This window comes from Schistocerca americana, chromosome 3 (genome assembly GCF_021461395.2).
Source record: "Schistocerca americana isolate TAMUIC-IGC-003095 chromosome 3, iqSchAmer2.1, whole genome shotgun sequence".
Lineage (NCBI taxonomy): Eukaryota > Metazoa > Arthropoda > Insecta > Orthoptera > Acrididae > Schistocerca > Schistocerca americana.
Window position 1 is genome coordinate 880,720,057 of NC_060121.1, and position 16,946 is coordinate 880,737,002.

Genomic DNA, 16,946 nt, shown 5'->3' on the forward strand with positions numbered 1-16,946 from the left:
GACCCTAAATGCCTCACCATGTGTTCACTACATCAGTTAAAACTATTTTTACACCGCAGACCAGCTATTATGTGTATAAGTAACTTCTGGATTTCAGTAAAGCATAATGATATTGAAAATTTTTTTGAAGTTCCCAGGAATATCATCTTAAGAACTTAAAGCAAAAATTTTGACACACTGACATGTATAGAAGATGTAGAAGTGAGCATCCCCACGACTGGTATTTTTTGTGCCAAAAATCATGGTTTTTTTGGGATTTTCTCATGAACTGTCCATGAACAAATGGTGCTTTTATAAGCTGCCTCAATATGCCAATTCTTTTGACAGGTATACAAATGGTCACTAGGCATAGGGATATTCAAAACACTTGTCCCTTATCTCTGTGAGCAATAAACCCGAGATATGACTCCCTGAAAAATAGCATTTTCGCACATGAATTTTTGGAACATACTGGTATCACGCACTGTTGTGTGTGGACCAACAGCATCTGTAGACTTGACAATGTTGACTGGAATACACTCTTTGAAATTCTGAAGCAAGCAGGGGTAAAATGCAGGATGCAAAAGATTATACACAGCTTGTAAAGATGTCAGTTATGAGAGCCAAAGGGTATGAAAGGGAAGCAGTAACTGAGAAGCAAGTGAGTCATAGTGTAGCCTCTCCCCGGTGTTATTCAATCTGTACATTGCAGTGTTATTCAATCTGTACATTGAACAAGTAGTAAAGGAAGCCAAAGAGGAATTTGGAGAAGAAACTAAAATTGAGGGAGAAGAAATAAAAACTTTTAAGGTTTTCTGATGGCATTGTGTTTCTGTCAGAGGCAGTAAAGTACTTGGAAGAGCAGTTGAACAAAAGTGGGGAATTGAATGGGGAATATAAGATGATCATAAGCAAATTGCACAGGATAGACTAGCGTGCAGAGTTACATCTGATGATGGGTTGAACCTGGAATGTGTCAATAAATCACTTGTGGACAGGAAAGTGAATATAATTGTTGACTTTGCTGGCAGTCTGTTGACATCTTCAGGTGTCGAGTATTCTGGTGGAAATCTGGCAGAATATCTGACACCTTATGTCAAGCAAAGTGAATACATATTTAGCGACATATTCAGCACTGGATAAAGATTTGAGTTCCATGAAACCAGTCTTAGCACTGAAGACCACAACAGAAACAGCAACAGCGACAGTACAGCAACAGCAGCAGCAGCACGATGACAAATCACATATCATTGTGAGATAGTGCCTGGATGAATAAATCAAATCAGATTAAAGATTGTGTATGAGTTTCAGTTACATTCAGCACATTATTCAAACTGTTCTTTTCTGAGCAGTGAATATTTTTTCAATACTGGCATGTCACTGCAGAATACTATGCCATAGCACATTATTGAATGTAAGTAGCACACGTATGCTAGAAGTATGGTACAAGTAGGTAATGGAAGATGAGAATGACAGAAAATAAGCAGCAGCAGCAGCAGCAGCAGCAGCAGCAACAACAACAACAACAACAACAACAACATTCTTCTTCTTCTTCTTCTTATTATTATTATTAATCAGGTTACCTTCCACTAGGAACGTGGTGCACTCAATGACTGTGATACAACTTTCAAATTATGGAGCACAGCAATCAGTTGTCCCTTTCTTGCAGGTTTTATTCGGCAAATCTAGATTTTGGCTAATGCCTAGCCATTATCGATGCACCATTTCATAGTATCAATGCATGTTCTAGTGCATCAGTCCCCTGTTGTTTGGGCTTCTGTCAGCTTTTTTAAAAACTCTTGAACGAACTGTGACAGAAGCCCAAACAACAGGGAACTGATGTACTAGAACACGAATTGACACTATGAAATGGTGCACTGATAATGGCTAGGCACTACCAGAAATCTGGATTTGCCTTATAAAACCTGCAAGAAAAGGATGACTGATTGCTCTGCTGTATCATCTGAAAGATCATTACTATTATTATTATTATTATTTGCAGTAGTAGTAGTAGTAGTAGTAGGAGTAGGAGGAGGAGGAGCTCCAGTAGCAATAATAGTAATACGATGATGTTAACAAAGTCTTTCAACAATAGAACTAACCTTGTAACACAGGTCATTGTAGATTGTTACATCATACCCTAAACCTTCCAGAAGGTCTTTCAAGTTCCTCTCATCAATTTCAGCTCCACGTCTTTCTGGTTCAATATTTTCTAGGAACTGTATATTATTTATAATGAGAGCATAACCCTTCGGACGTGAGAGCATTGTATAAACCTGTAATTAAGAATAATACAACATAAAATTACATGTGAAAAGCAGGCAGATTGAAAACTACAGTAAATACTGTAGTGCATGAATTGTGTAAACAACAAAATACTTAGAGTAAATTATTCAAATTAAAAACAATCTTGGTTGTAACTCAATCTTTTATTAATGACATGTTTCATTTTCATGGGGCATGTTCAGATTATCTTAATACCTTTTTCTTTTAATTTTGCTTTTACAATATTGTAAAAATGATAAAAAGGCTTTGTGCTAGATTGAAGCATGTGTCGAATCAGATGAACTTGCAGACACCCAATTTGATGAGTGCTTCAGTCGAGCACAGAGTCGTTTTATGGTTTTTAAAATGTTTTCAAAGAAACATTATAAGATAATGTGAAGGCAAAACACATCATTAATAAAAGATTAAGTTACAAACAAGACTGTCTTCAAATGTTCTGTATATGGTTGCTGAACTAGACAGCCTGAAAGAAAGGAAGAAATTTTAAAAGTATAGTAGTTCAGCAGACAGAACAGCAAAACTGTAATGATATTTCTACAATACACAATATTTTGGATTGATGGAAGCTCGTTTTCAGGTTTGAGTATTACACAGTTCAATGGAATTCTTTTATCACCACGTGCCATGTATTCTGTTACATTTTGTTATACAAAAAGTAATGGCACATTGCAAGATGCATTTAAAAAGAAACATTGAATCATGCAAATTTTGTATTCACATCATCATCATCATCATCATCCCTAAACATGTCACAATTAAAAAATACTACTGCAAACCAATCCAGAGGAAGATAAATTTGAGTTCTGGAGAAATGCAGGAACTTGAGAGGCAATGCTGACCTTGACCCTATGACTAATCTTAGAAGACAGAGTGAAGAAAGTCGAATATACATTTATATTATTTGTAGTTTAGAAAAATCTTTCAACATTGTTGACAGGAATACAGTCTTTGGAAGCTAAAGGCTCTCTGCTCCTAGTGCAGAAACAAAACAGAAGTTGTGAGAGTCAAAGGACATGGAATGGAGGCAGTAACAGAGATGGGATGAGCAAGGGCTGTAGCCTATCTGCCATGACATTCAGTCTGTGTAATGAACAAACAATTATGGAAGATAAAGAGAAACCTGAAAAGGAATTATAGTTCAGGAGGGAGAAATTAAAATTTTAAGGTTTGCTGATGACAAGGACTAGGAAGGTCAGTTGAAGAGAATGGTTAGTCTCCTGAAAATACAGAGGTTGTGCAAAAATATGGGAACACAACAAATGCAACACATTACCATGCCTAATATGGTGTAGGAAAACTGTTGGCATTCAAAACAGTTTCCTTTCACCTGACAAGTAGAGGTCCCCTCATTTAGATCGAGTTCCTGAAACCATCGATATGGTGATGTAAGTTATAATCCCAGTTATCACACCCTGCAACCATTCATCCTGGTAAGCCCTTGTTTGTGAGTAATGGAAAAAAATAGAATATTATGTGACACTCAATAACTTTAAAAGAAAAGAATTTTGTACCCTGGCTGCATGGTGTAATAGGTAGGGTACGGTGTTCATGAGCTGAAGTTGTGAATTCAAATCTTGTCAGGGGCTTTAAATTTTTAAATTTTTAATTTTTTATCAAAATGACTTTGAACACTATTTTTATTTAATGAACTGGTTTAAATGTAATTTTTGATGTCTATTTCTTTGTCACACAATTTTAATCATCATTTGAAGTTTTTCATTTGTACTTTCTTTTATATCATTCTTTTTCCACTTTGAATGCTCATGAATCTGAATTTATTCATATTTGTCTATTATAATATTAAAATACCTGAAAATGTTAATCTGTCAGTTAAAAAACAAAAGAGGAAATTATCTATTTATAATGACTGTGCAATGGCATAAAAAATGTATTTTCGTTGGGAGATGTGCAATTTTTTCGATGGTAATTGTTGTATGAACGTTTAAAATGTAGCCTAAATTCCTGCTGCACTGTGGGCAAATGAACACAGATGAAGATTTGAATGAAATAAGGGATTATAAGTAAAACAAAATTCAAGCAAAATGAAGAACAGAAATAATTAATGCAATAACATGGATGAAAAATAAGGCGATAAAACAAAACAACTTGAATCGAAATTAATATGTAAAATTAATTAAAATCACATGAACAAAGATTTCTACCAGAAAAATAATGATAGGAAGAAAAAAAAGAGAGCAAATAAAGAAGTTGATATGGAGATTAAAATGGTGTGGCAAAGGAATAGAAATAAAAAATTACATTTAAACCAATTACTTGAATAAAAATAATGATCAAAGTAATTTCAATAAAAACTGAAAAATAAAAGAAATTTAAAGTACCTGACGAGATTCAATCCCATGACTCTGGTACATTCGACTTCATATCTCTCGTAACCGTTGTCATACAATAACAGCAAAATACGTTCATAATTAAACCTGATCTATTACTTTAACAGTGTTGAACACAGCGCTGTACAACACATACAAACTTCAGTTATCAAATCGCTCGCAGTTTACACCACCCTAGTACAATCAATGACAACGACATTTCAATGGTGACTGAATACAGTTTGTCAGGCTGAGATACCACTGGAAAGCTGCAGGACTGATGCTGTTTGGCTGGAAGCTGGGGTACAGCTGAAGCCAATACTGTCAGTTGACAAGCTGCAGATGTAATCTGCAACAATTGCTGTTAAGCCACCATTGGACTCAGTCCACAACTAAATCCACCTGGTGTCGCAGACAAAAATCTTCTGACTCATGGACTACCACAATTCTGTCATAATTGTAACTGAAGGATTTCAATAACTGTTCATTGACTACTCTAATCATCTCAAAATTCTGATGTGGTAGTGATATCAATTGCTTTTGCACTTCATCATAATTTTAGATGTTGACATTTGTCGATAAGGCAGAAATGCTATGGTTCTGCACTCAGTCTAACAGGACATGATACACTCATGGATTAATTTCCAGTTGCTGGTAATTAATAATTCTGACCTTATTTGTTTGAACTGCAAAATCAGAATAACTGTGCATGTCGTCATGAATGTAATATTCGCCACATCCTCCTGCAACTTCTTCTGAGCTGAAAGTTGAAAAGGATTCTTATAAATCTCAACTTTCCAATAAATGACGTAGAGGCCTTCTTCATTAATATGAATATACTGAACTATTTGATACAATAGTTGAACGCCTCATACAATACTTTATGACAACAGAGCTGTATCATTACATGTGCTAAACAAAATTTTGGCCAGTAGTAATCGAGATTCATTCTCTCTCGAATGACATCTAACGAACGACATCGAAGACCCTCCATATGTTGATGACATCATTGTGATTGTCACTGATGTCTTTCTTCTGTGGGGCATGCTGTACCTCTGACGCAGGAGTCGACAACATGGAATAAACTGTCCAAACTGCAGGTACCTCAAAGTGAAGTAACATTTATATCACCCACTTAGCTTGCAGATGGGCTGTGTCCATTTAACTGCAGATTACAAGCTCAGGGGAAAAAAATCCACACAGCATTCTGTACAAACTTGTTACTTAAATATAACTTTTGTGGTGACAATCATCATTCATGAGCTTGATAAATGGTGTACAACTCAACACTTCACCACAGTGGTATGTTACACTACACATATCAGACTGGATAAATACAGGTCCTGTATGGTTTCCGCAAGAATCTTATACCACTCTTCCAGCAAAATAATGGCAAATTCAGATAATGATGATTGAGGTGGATAGCTATCTCACACACTTCTCTCAATAGTAGATCACAAAGGCTCAACAATACTGAGATCTGATGACAGCGGTGGTCAGGAAGACGCAACAATTTATCCTCTTGCTCACAAAACCGGTACTGGATGATGCGAGCTGTGTGAACATTACCCTGTTGTCTTGGAACACAGCATCATCACTGGGGACAAACACTGTACCATGGGATGAACCTCATCAACAACAATAGTAATGTAATTCTTGGCAGTAATGTGACACTGCAGAGTAACCAAGCATGCCCATGGAGCACCACAATACGGCTGCTCAAATCATCAATAAACCTTCACCAGTTTAGCCTTCGGACATAAACTTGGCCAGAAATTGGAAACAGTGTGAAACAAGACCAGTCCAAGCAAATGACATTCTTCCACAGCTCCACAGTCCAGGTCTTATGGCTTCAGCATCACCTTCCCTGTTACGGGCATTCACATTACTTAGTGATTTTGGATTCCAGTCTGCCCTTCAATTCCCTGCTCCTGGAACTCCTTTCGTGTTGTTTTGGTGCTGAAGGGGTTCATGTGTGTGACAGTCAGATATGCAGCGACTTTTGCAACTGTTGTCCTTTTATTTTTCAACACAATACTCTTCAACGATCGGTCAACAACTTTCATCCACATTATGACTTAGTGGGTGACGTTTTACTGCTTTCCCTGTATGTGGTGCCTCTTGAAACACCAGACACTTTGGCTGCCTCAGTTATGGATGCACCCATCGTACAAGCAACAAGTTTTCCCACATATGAATTCATGTATCTTAAACTACAGAGGACATTGTTCTGACCATGACTCACACTTGCAACATTTTGAGGACATTACCACAGGTGCTGTTCATTGTCAAATATAATAGCACAACCTGCAAGCATGGCCAGCATGTGCACTTATGTACAAGCATGCATTTCTCATGGTGTTTCCATATTTTTGTCTGACAAAGATCAAGAAAAATAAACCCAGTCACATAATGCTATGAGAATTAGATTATAAAATGACGCACTATTATTAGCAGACAAGTTTTGCTGTTTGGGCAGGAAAGTAACAGATGATGCCAGAAGTAAAGAGGATATAACACATAGGCTAGCGAAAGCAAGAAAAGCTTTTTGAAAAAGACAAATACATTTAACATGCAATATAAATTTAATTGTCAAGCACCCCCCCCCTCCCCTCCCTCCAAATAGTCAAAATATTGCGCAATATTTCCTGATGCGCAATAATGATCAATGTGTAGGGGTGATATCGAGAGGTTCTGCAACAATATTGAGAACATCAAAAACATCTGAAATATATTGCATTGCTGGGAAATATTGTACCGTCTGCAGGTCTTATTGACAGTATCCTTGACAGTCTCTCACATACTACAGAAAGTGAATATCAGTGTGTTCACTGTTTGTTGCTGTCATGGTGTTGTAAATGAGTTCCAAACAAGACCAAGCAGCACTTTGACTAGAGTGCATCAAAATGTACGAATCATTGCTGGTATTATGGGACGAAAGGGAAGATGAGTACAAAAACACAGAGTTGGAGACTGAATCATAAGACTTGTTGTTCAGAAAATATGGGGAAAGGCCACAAATGCTGAAGTTTTAAAAAATTAATAAATGCAAAATTATTAATAAAATTATATACAGCCATTTATGTGTGTGTATACATTACCTAGCCGAATATAATCATTTGGTGCATGAAACTGCCTCCCGTAAACTGTCCACCCCCTTAGCCGAGTGGTCAGCACATCTGACTGCTGTGCAGGAGGCCCAGATATGATTCCTGGTCGTGTCGGAGATTTTCTCCACTCAGGGACTGGTTGTTGTGTTGTTGCCATCATTATCGACACACAAGTTGCCCAATGTGGTATCAACTGAAAGGGTTTACAACTTGGTAGCTGAACTTCCCTAGATGGGGACTCCCAGCCACCAATGTCATACAATCACTTCATTTTTCCCAGTAAGTTTGAAGTCTTTGAAAGACCCTCCAGTGGGAAGATATCATAGCATAATAGACAGATAAACACTGAACTGGTAGAATTATATCTCTCATCATAGCCTGTTGTTTTTTAATCATGGAGAGGATATGGGACACTGCAGAAATGTATGTTCAAATAACTTACGGGTTTGCTGCCGGGTGACGTCGTCCAACACCGCCGATATTTCGACAGGAGCAACCCCTGCCATTCTCAAGGCAGGGTGTGCTCCTGTCGAAATATCGGTGGTGTTCGACGACGTCACCCGGCAGCAAACCCATAAGTTATTTGAACATTGAATTTGCCGGGAAAAATTAAGGTCTCACATTGCAGAAATGTATCTTGGGTGCGTGGGGGAGCTAGACTCTAAAATTGCCATTTCTGATCTAAATGAGTTCTCAGATGCATCATTCCACAAGAACTACATTTTATTGATGACACAAAACAAACATTACATCCCAGGGGACTCATGGTTATCCACTGAATATTTGTAACAGGTACATTACCTTGTTACTTAAAAAAACAAAAAGATGATTACACAGCAATAGCTGAAGCCACAGCATTGTCTCATTGCGATCAGCCATGTAGTGCTACATTTGGCTAAACGACAAATTTAGTAGAATCATGGGAAATCACTTCCAGAAGTGTGTAAGAATTTTGTAATTATTTAATACACCATACTCCAGAGGGTGGGAGGGAGGGTGGCAAGTGCCATTCTATGGGAATGCCTATGTACGTTGATAACCTTTTCCAGTAATTTATTAAATGTTGGAACATCAATACATAAGAAGTTACGATAAATCTGTTTTTCCATTCAACCTCAACCTCAATTCTCCCAGTTTTTGTGAATTGTCTTTGATGCTCCTGGACTCAATTTTTCATCCACTTTTTTCTGTTTCTAACAGAGTAGAGCAATCACCACAGCACCAGCAACTTTATTGTCAACATAATCTGCATTTCCATAAAAGAGAAAGGTTGGCCCTCTTTATTAAGAAATATAGCACCACATCTAATTTTTTGCTTAGTTTTGTGTATATAATCAACTTACTAATTTATTTTGACTATTCCTAGTTAATATCTTTTGTTATAGGGTGAAATAAGTAATTGTTTCGTGACCTAGATTCTATTGTTAACTTATAAACAAATATAAATTCTGTACTAATTATAAACATTTGGAAGAAGAACTACTAGGTTCTTAAAGTATTTATTTGGTTCTATTCGAAAACATATTAGCAAAGCCAGCCCTTGATTAATTCCACAATAATTACCTGGTTAACTATCAGTTAATTTCATTATTTATACAAATAATTTGGCATAGCCTTTGTGGAAGAAGAAACTATTAAAAAGAAAGAATTTTTGTATGTATTTCATTAATTGAATTAGTTATGCTTTAATTATAATTTGTGTAAATTAAACATCGAACAATGTATAGTTTCGGTATCTATTGTTGTGAGGATATATAAAGACCTGATTTTTGGTCCCAAGACAATCAGTCCACAGCCGATTTTCAGATGGGAAGTCTGTATCGGTTAATGTAACAATAACGCATTAACTTAACAGCGGGATTAGTGCAACACAAATAATCTGTGTGTTAAAATAATGACAGTGTCTGTTCAATAGTGTCACATGTACCGTATTATTCTGGAAGAACTGTGTGGTTAGGTTTTTACTGTTCATAGATGTTCAATGGTAAACTACTGTAGCAGTATGCTGATACCTGCCTGCAAGCTACTAATGAGGCTTATAAAATATTATCAATAGTGACCTCGCCATATATCTGTGTAATATTGGGGGGTTGTTAACAGTGGGAGTAAAGAACTGTGAAATGTAACTGTGTAACTGTCGGCTACATCATTTACAGTAGTCAGTGTTGATCTTCCACCCCCCCATTTTTTCAGCCAGTATAACAATGCAGTACGTCGACACTGAGCATTATCAATGACGAAATAAAGCAGGCAAACATTACAAGTGTAGGTTGAACATCAATAATATTGCACAATATTACTGATGTCTAGGGATCACTTTAGAAAGTCTTTTCAGAAAGAATTAATGGGGTGGAGTGCAGTCTTACACAGAAGTGAAATGTGGATGATAAACCGAAGAGACAACAACAGAATAAAAGCTTTTGAAAAGGGGTGCTACAGAAGAATGCTGAAGATTAGACAGGTAGATTAAGTAACTAATGAGGAGATACTGAATAGAACTGGGGAGACAAGAAAAGTTATGACAAAAGTTGACTAATATAAGGAATTTGTTTGTTAGGACAAATCCTGAGGCACAAGGAATAGTTAATTTGGTAACGGAAAAAAGCATGTGTGTGGTGGGGGGTGCTACCATAACAGAGGTTGTGGCAGTTTGACTTCTTTTTTTCTTTGTTTGTTGTCTTTGGTGTCAACAAACTGCATTCCTTGCTACACTGGCTGAAAAATGGGTTGTGGAAGTACAACAGTAGCCGACAAGTGCACATTTGCATTTCACAGTACTTTACTTTCACTTTTCACAACCCCCCAATAATACACAGTTATATGGCCAGTGCACTATTGTTTAACTTTTGATAAACGTCATTAATAGGTTGCATGTGAGCATCCACACACTGCTACAATAGTTTCCTGTTGAATATCTACGAGCAATAATAGCCTAACCACATAGTTCACATTTCTTCAAGAATATAAAGGTACACATGGAACAGACACTGTCATTGTTTTAACAAATGGCCTAATTGTGTTACACTTATTTCACAGTTAAGTTGATGCATTGTTGTTGATCTAACAAACACAGGTTTCTTGTCTGAAACTCGACTGTGGACTAACTGTCTCTGCACCAAAAATCAGGCCCTTATATATTCTCACAATAATAGATACTGAAACTACACATTGTTTGAAGTCTAAGTTACAGAAATTACAATTAAAACTTAACTCATTAAATTAACTGAATACATCGAAATATTGGTTCTTTTTAAGATTTTCTTCTACTGCAAGAGTTAGGCTGAATTATTTGTTTAAATCATTATATTAACATATATAGTTATGCAAACAATACTTTTGACAAAACTATTAATTACTATGGAATTAATTATGGGCTGGCTTTGCTAACATTTTTTCAAATAGAGCCAAATAGATCTTTTAAGAATACAATTAGTTGTTCCTCAAAATGTTTATAATTAGAACAGAATTTATATCTGTTTATACATCAACAATAGAATTTAAGTTACAAAACAATCACTGATTTCACCCTATAATGAAAGTATTAACTAGGAACAGTCAAAATAAATTAGAAATTCAATTGCATACATAAACTAAGCACAAAATTAGATCTTGTGTTATATTCTTTAAAACTGAGGGCCAAGCTTTCTCTTTCATGGAAATGCAGATTACAGTCACGTATATTAATGGTTATTAGTTAAAAGTGAAAAAACGAATTTAAGGAGGCAGATGGCAAAACAAGAGGGTGCGACGTAGCAAGCTGGGATATTTTTATGTCCCCTCTTGTTTGCCTTCTGCCTCCTTGAAATTCATTGTTTCATTTTTTAATTAATTACCACTAACATATGTGAGTATAATCTGCATTTTAATAAAAGAAAAAGGTTGGCCCTCAGTTTTAAAGAATATAACACCAAATTTAATTTTGTGCTCAGTTTTATGTATGTAATTCGTTTTCTAATTTATTTTGATTATTCCTAGTTAGTATCTTTCATTATAGTGTGCAATCAGTAATTGTTTCATAGCTTAAATTCTATTGTTGACATATAAACAAATATAAATTCTGTAATAGTTGTAAACATTTTGAAAAGGAAATGCTAGAATTCTTAAAGTATCTATTTGGCTTTAATCGGAAATATGTTCGCAAAACCAGCCCTTAATTAATTCCAAAGTAATTAACAGTTTTGTCAAAAGTATTGTTTGCATACTTATATTTGTTAATTTCATGATTTAAACAAATAATTCGGCCTGACTCTTGCAGTAGAAGAAACTGTTAAAAACAACCAATGTCTTGATGTATTCAGTTAATTTAATGAGTTAAGTTATAATTGTAATTTCTGTAAATTTAACTTTGAACAACGTATAAGTTCAGTACCAATTATTGTGAGATTATATAAGGACCTGGTTTTTGGCCCCAAGACAGTCAGTCCACAACCGAGTTTCAGACTAGAAACCTATGTTGGTTAGAACACCAACAATGCTCCAACTTAACTGTGAAATAAGTGTTACACAATTAGGCCATGTGTTAAAACAATGATGGTGCCTACTCTGTATGTATCTTTCTAGCCTTCAAGAACTGCGAACTTTGTGTTTAGGTTTCTACTGCTTGTAGATGTTCAACAGGAAACTATTGTTGCAGTATGTGGGTGTTCACCCGCAACCTATTAATGAGGCTTATCAAAAGTTAAACAATAGTGCACTGGCCATATATAACTGTGTATTATTGGGGGTTGTAAACAGTGAAAGTAAACTACTGTGAAATGCAACTATGCACCTGTAGGCTACATTATTTAAAGTAGTCAGTGTTGTACTTCCGCACTCCAATTTTCAGCCAGTATCACAATGCAGTACGTCAACACCAAGGACAACAAACAAAGAAATAAAAAGCACAGAATGCCATCACAAGGGGAAGTAAAAATATCCCAGCTTGCTTCGCCACAAGGTCATAAGCAGCCATATCATAACCTTAGAACACTAATAAATAAAAGAAGTTAAAAGTGACTTCATGTTAAGCCCATTCGATGGAAGAAAAGAAAGCTAGGAACAAGGACCTCCCCTCAGAAAAAATCCACAAAATACACCGTAGAGACGGTGGAGTTCCTGAACCAGAGATTAATGTCATTTTCCATATTGCTAAAATGGATAAAAAGTAAAACACGAACAACTGCCTGTGTGTTTCACTAAAATAAGCAAAAACTGAGATGGCAAACGTACACTGGAACATAAGCAGTTAAAAAAGGGCATTCGGTCAGGAAATGGCAAGCTGTCAAAGGTTGATGACAATGAGCAGAAAGTGGGGAAGGATCACCACATAACAAATGGCAATGGCTGAAAAACATGACAAAGGGGCTGCGAGGAGGTTGGTCAAGCCACTGGGAGAGGTTTAATTCTCCGGAGCTTGTTCCAGTGAAGAGAAGACCAATGGTGACACGAAAGTGACACCACCTGCTAACAGATGGCAACATGCAGATCATCCAAAGGGATGGAAGAGCCTAGCATGTCAAGGTAGGAGGACAGTGCACAGCACACAGAGTTTCTGAATGGCACTGAGAGAGTTGGAGCAGATGACACAGTTAAAAAAAGTCTGTGTTGCTGGATGCACTAGCTGGCCTGACAGAGGGCGAAGAGCTATGCTGTAAAAGTATAGCAGTGTTCTGGAAGTCAGTACTGAAAATGGTCGGTGCCAATGACAAAGGCACACCCGTCACAATGGTCAGTCTCAGAGTCATCAGTATACATGAGGGCACTGTTGTTAAGTTGTGTGCGAAGGTCAAGAAGCTTCAGTGATAGATCGAATCAAGGATAGTGTCCTTAGGAAGTGAATGAAGTCCAAGATAAACACAGGCCACCACACAAAGCCAAGGCAGTGAAGGGTTCACATCTATTGGGAATATGGCAGGTAACATGAAGTTAAGCTGCCAGAGCATTAGCCAAAAGCAAACTCCTCGGAGGTAACAGAAAAGATGGGCATGCCTCATACTGGTGGTCACAGGAGTAATTGAAAAAAGAGGACACAGGATAGGTGATCAGGCACAGCAGACAAATGGCATGCATATTCACTGTGGAGGGCATCATGCCGGTATGACAGTGGTAGTTCAGCAGCTTCTGCACAGAGACTCTCAACTGGGCTAGTGTAAAAGGTACCAGTGGCCAAACATATTCTATGATGAGGGATTGAGTTAAGATGGCATAAGATGAACAGATGTGCAGAGGAATAAATGAAACACCCATAGTCCAATTTTGAACAATCTAGGGATTCGTACAAATGGATGAGGGTGATCCAATCCGCTCCCCAGGAAGTACTGCTTAGGACACTGAGCAACCGAGTAAAGCGTGTGGCCAGGTAAGACATGTGGGAGGACTCAGAAAGTTTCCTATCAAGTATGAGCACCAAGAAATTCATAGTTTCAGCGAACAGAAGAGTGACAGGCTCAAGGTGTAAAGATGATGGAAGTAACCCACTGTGCCACTAGAAATTCATACAAACAGTTTTGTCAATGGAAAAGTGAAAGCCATTGTCAATGCTCCATGAGACATGACAATCAATACATCACTGAAGAAGCTGTTCAACAAGACAAGTCCAAGAAGGACTGCAATAGATTGTGAAATCATTGACGAAAAGGGAGCCAGAGATGCCTGATGGGAAACAGTCCATAATAGGATTAATGGCGATAACAGAGAGGGTGACGCTCAGGATGGAGCCTTGAGGCAGCCCATTCTCCTGGATAAGGGTGTCTGATACCTTGAAAACTCAGTCTTTTAAAAATTCATGAAGGAAATGGGGCAGCGAACTCGGAAGCCCCAGATGTAGAGAGTATGGAAGATACTAGTCCTCTATCAGATGTTGTAGGCTTTCTCCAAATCAAAAAACATGGCCATAATCTGATGTTTCCACAGAAAACTGTTCATGACATGGGTTGACAATGTGATGAGATGGTCAACTACACACCAGCCCACTCAAAATCCACATTGTGTAGTCATTAGTGGATTGTGAGACTCGAGCCACCATATGAGCTGGCCATGAATCATATGTTCCCTCAAGTTGCAAACACAGCTTGTGAGAGAAATGGGGCGGTAGCTAGAAGAAAGGCATTTGTCCTTACTGGGCATAGGTATGGGTATGACAGTGGCTTCCTGCCAGTAACTAGGAAATGTGCCATCTATCTAAATGTGATTGTACGTACAAAGGAGGAAGTTCTTGCCTGCATGAGAACGGTGCTGCATCATCTGAATGTGAACACCGTCCAGCCTTGGGGTGGAAGATCGAGATGAAGCGAGAGTGTGGTCTAGGTCTCTCCTAGTAAAAGCGGCAATGTAAAAGCCATGATTCTGAGAGGAAAAAGGTGTCACATGAGCCTTCTCCACTCATTTCCAATGGAGAAAGGCAGGGTGACAGTAGGTGGAGCTCGAAATCTCCACAAAATGGCTGCACTGGGTGTTGGAGATAACAACAGCGTCCAAAATGACATCATTGTCATGGTCAGGCCGAAAATTGGGGAGTGGACCTTGGTCCCAGAGATCTGAAGGACGTTGCCCTACAAGACGGAAGAGGGAGTGAAACTGTTAAATGAAATCTGGCTAGATTTTTTGCTATCTCCAAGAATGTGACAACAATGAACACACATTTGTTTGTAACAAATATAGTTTGCCACTGTAGGATGCCAGTTAAAAATACTGAGAGCAAATCTCCATGCAAGAATTGCACCGTGACACACCTCAGTCCAGCAGGGGACCGTGACAGGGGACTGTGACAAGGCGTGGCAAAGATGAAGTGTGGGTTGTGGAATGTTCTGCAGTGGTAAGGATAATGTTCGTAAGGCACTATATCTAGTCATCACGAATGGGGAAAAGTTGTTTGTTGAAGGTCACCAGGGAGGAGTAAAGCCTGGGTAGGAGTCAGCAAAGGGATAGCACATGGGAAATGGTCACTCAAGAGTGTGTCAGAGAGAATGGACCACTCGAGACAACAAGCAAGCTGGGCAGTGCAGAAGGAGAGGTCCAAATGTGAATAGGTGGGTGTGGAGTCTGAAAGGAATTTGGGTGCTCCAATGCTAAGACACATGGGGTTGAGTTGATTGAGAAGGTCAGCCATGTGGGAACCCGTCGGACAAGATTTTGAAGAGCGTCAAAGAGGATTGCCAAGCAGCAAAAAGGGGTGAGGCAGCTGACCAATAAGCTGGAGTAAGTAAACCATGGTTACAGCAAATGATGGAGGGATATAGACGTTACAAAGAGAAAAGGTGAAATGAGGAGGAAAATATGACTGCAACAGCTCGCAGCCAGGTGTTCAGTGATATGTTTGGCTGTGCTGTGAACGTCATCTTGAATGAGCAGCATGACTCCCCCATTGCCATTGAATGCCATCCTCAGGGGAGGTGGTAGGGGAGGGGTGAGGGAGGGGGAAGGGTGATGGGGGCAGGGAACGGTCAAAGCGGACCAGAAGGAAACCGATAGGTCAAAGCAGTTGTGAGGATGCAATTTTATTTCTTAGAGGCAGAAAATGACAGGACACTGCAATTTCAAGAGCAGCTGTAATTCCTCCATGTTGGACCTAATGCCACGAATGTTCCATTGGAGAAGAATCATAACGAAGAATGGGAAGGAGGGAACAAACAACGGATAGTCACCTCAGCAGCTGCTGAATGCCAGCCTTTGAAGACTTACTGCTACAGTGTGCATAGGCTGAAGGATCCCGTTCCATGAAATCTACAGAGGCATCAGCATTCTCCCTGGATCAGCCTGTGGATTTCAGGGCAGAAAAATGGTAGGTGTTGTGCATCGTCAAAATGAAGGTCAGCCAGTGAAGTTATCATGATGTGACACCGTTGAAGACAATCTCTGTGTCTTGGGAGGAGAAGACCATTTGTCTTTGATCAGTTTCTTAGGATGTTTACAGTCGGTAGATGAAGACTTACACATTTGTTGGCAGGATGGAAGTAAAAAGTCATCACGGGAATATTCCTTTTGTTCCTTCTGGTCAGCAGGTTGTGTAACAGTTGATTTCACCACCGGGGGTGATGATTTGGTGGCTTGTTGTGCAGATGTAGGAGAAGAAGACAGGGGTGATACCATGATACTGTGCGATTTCACAACTGCAGTACTGTATTGGAGATCACAAGTCGGCACGGCATTGCAAGAACAGTACTATAATGCTGGATGGTAAAATGTGGGGCTTTTGACTAGCCAGCAAATTTTGAGTGACAAAATAGGGTACTTTTTCCTTCTCCAGATCTGCTGGACAGCCAGCTCC

At 38.4% G+C, this 16,946-nt stretch overlaps 1 protein-coding gene across 1 annotated transcript in view; it reads right to left on the minus strand.

The window, feature by feature from the left end:
• LOC124607215 (caspase-2) overlaps nt 1–16,946 on the minus strand; it is an 83,413-nt gene that overhangs the window by 21,396 nt on the left and 45,071 nt on the right. The window contains exon 5 of the mRNA XM_047139485.1: nt 2,082–2,255. Coding sequence (XP_046995441.1) covers nt 2,082–2,255 — 174 coding nt within the window. The remainder of the gene's footprint in view (nt 1–2,081; nt 2,256–16,946) is intronic.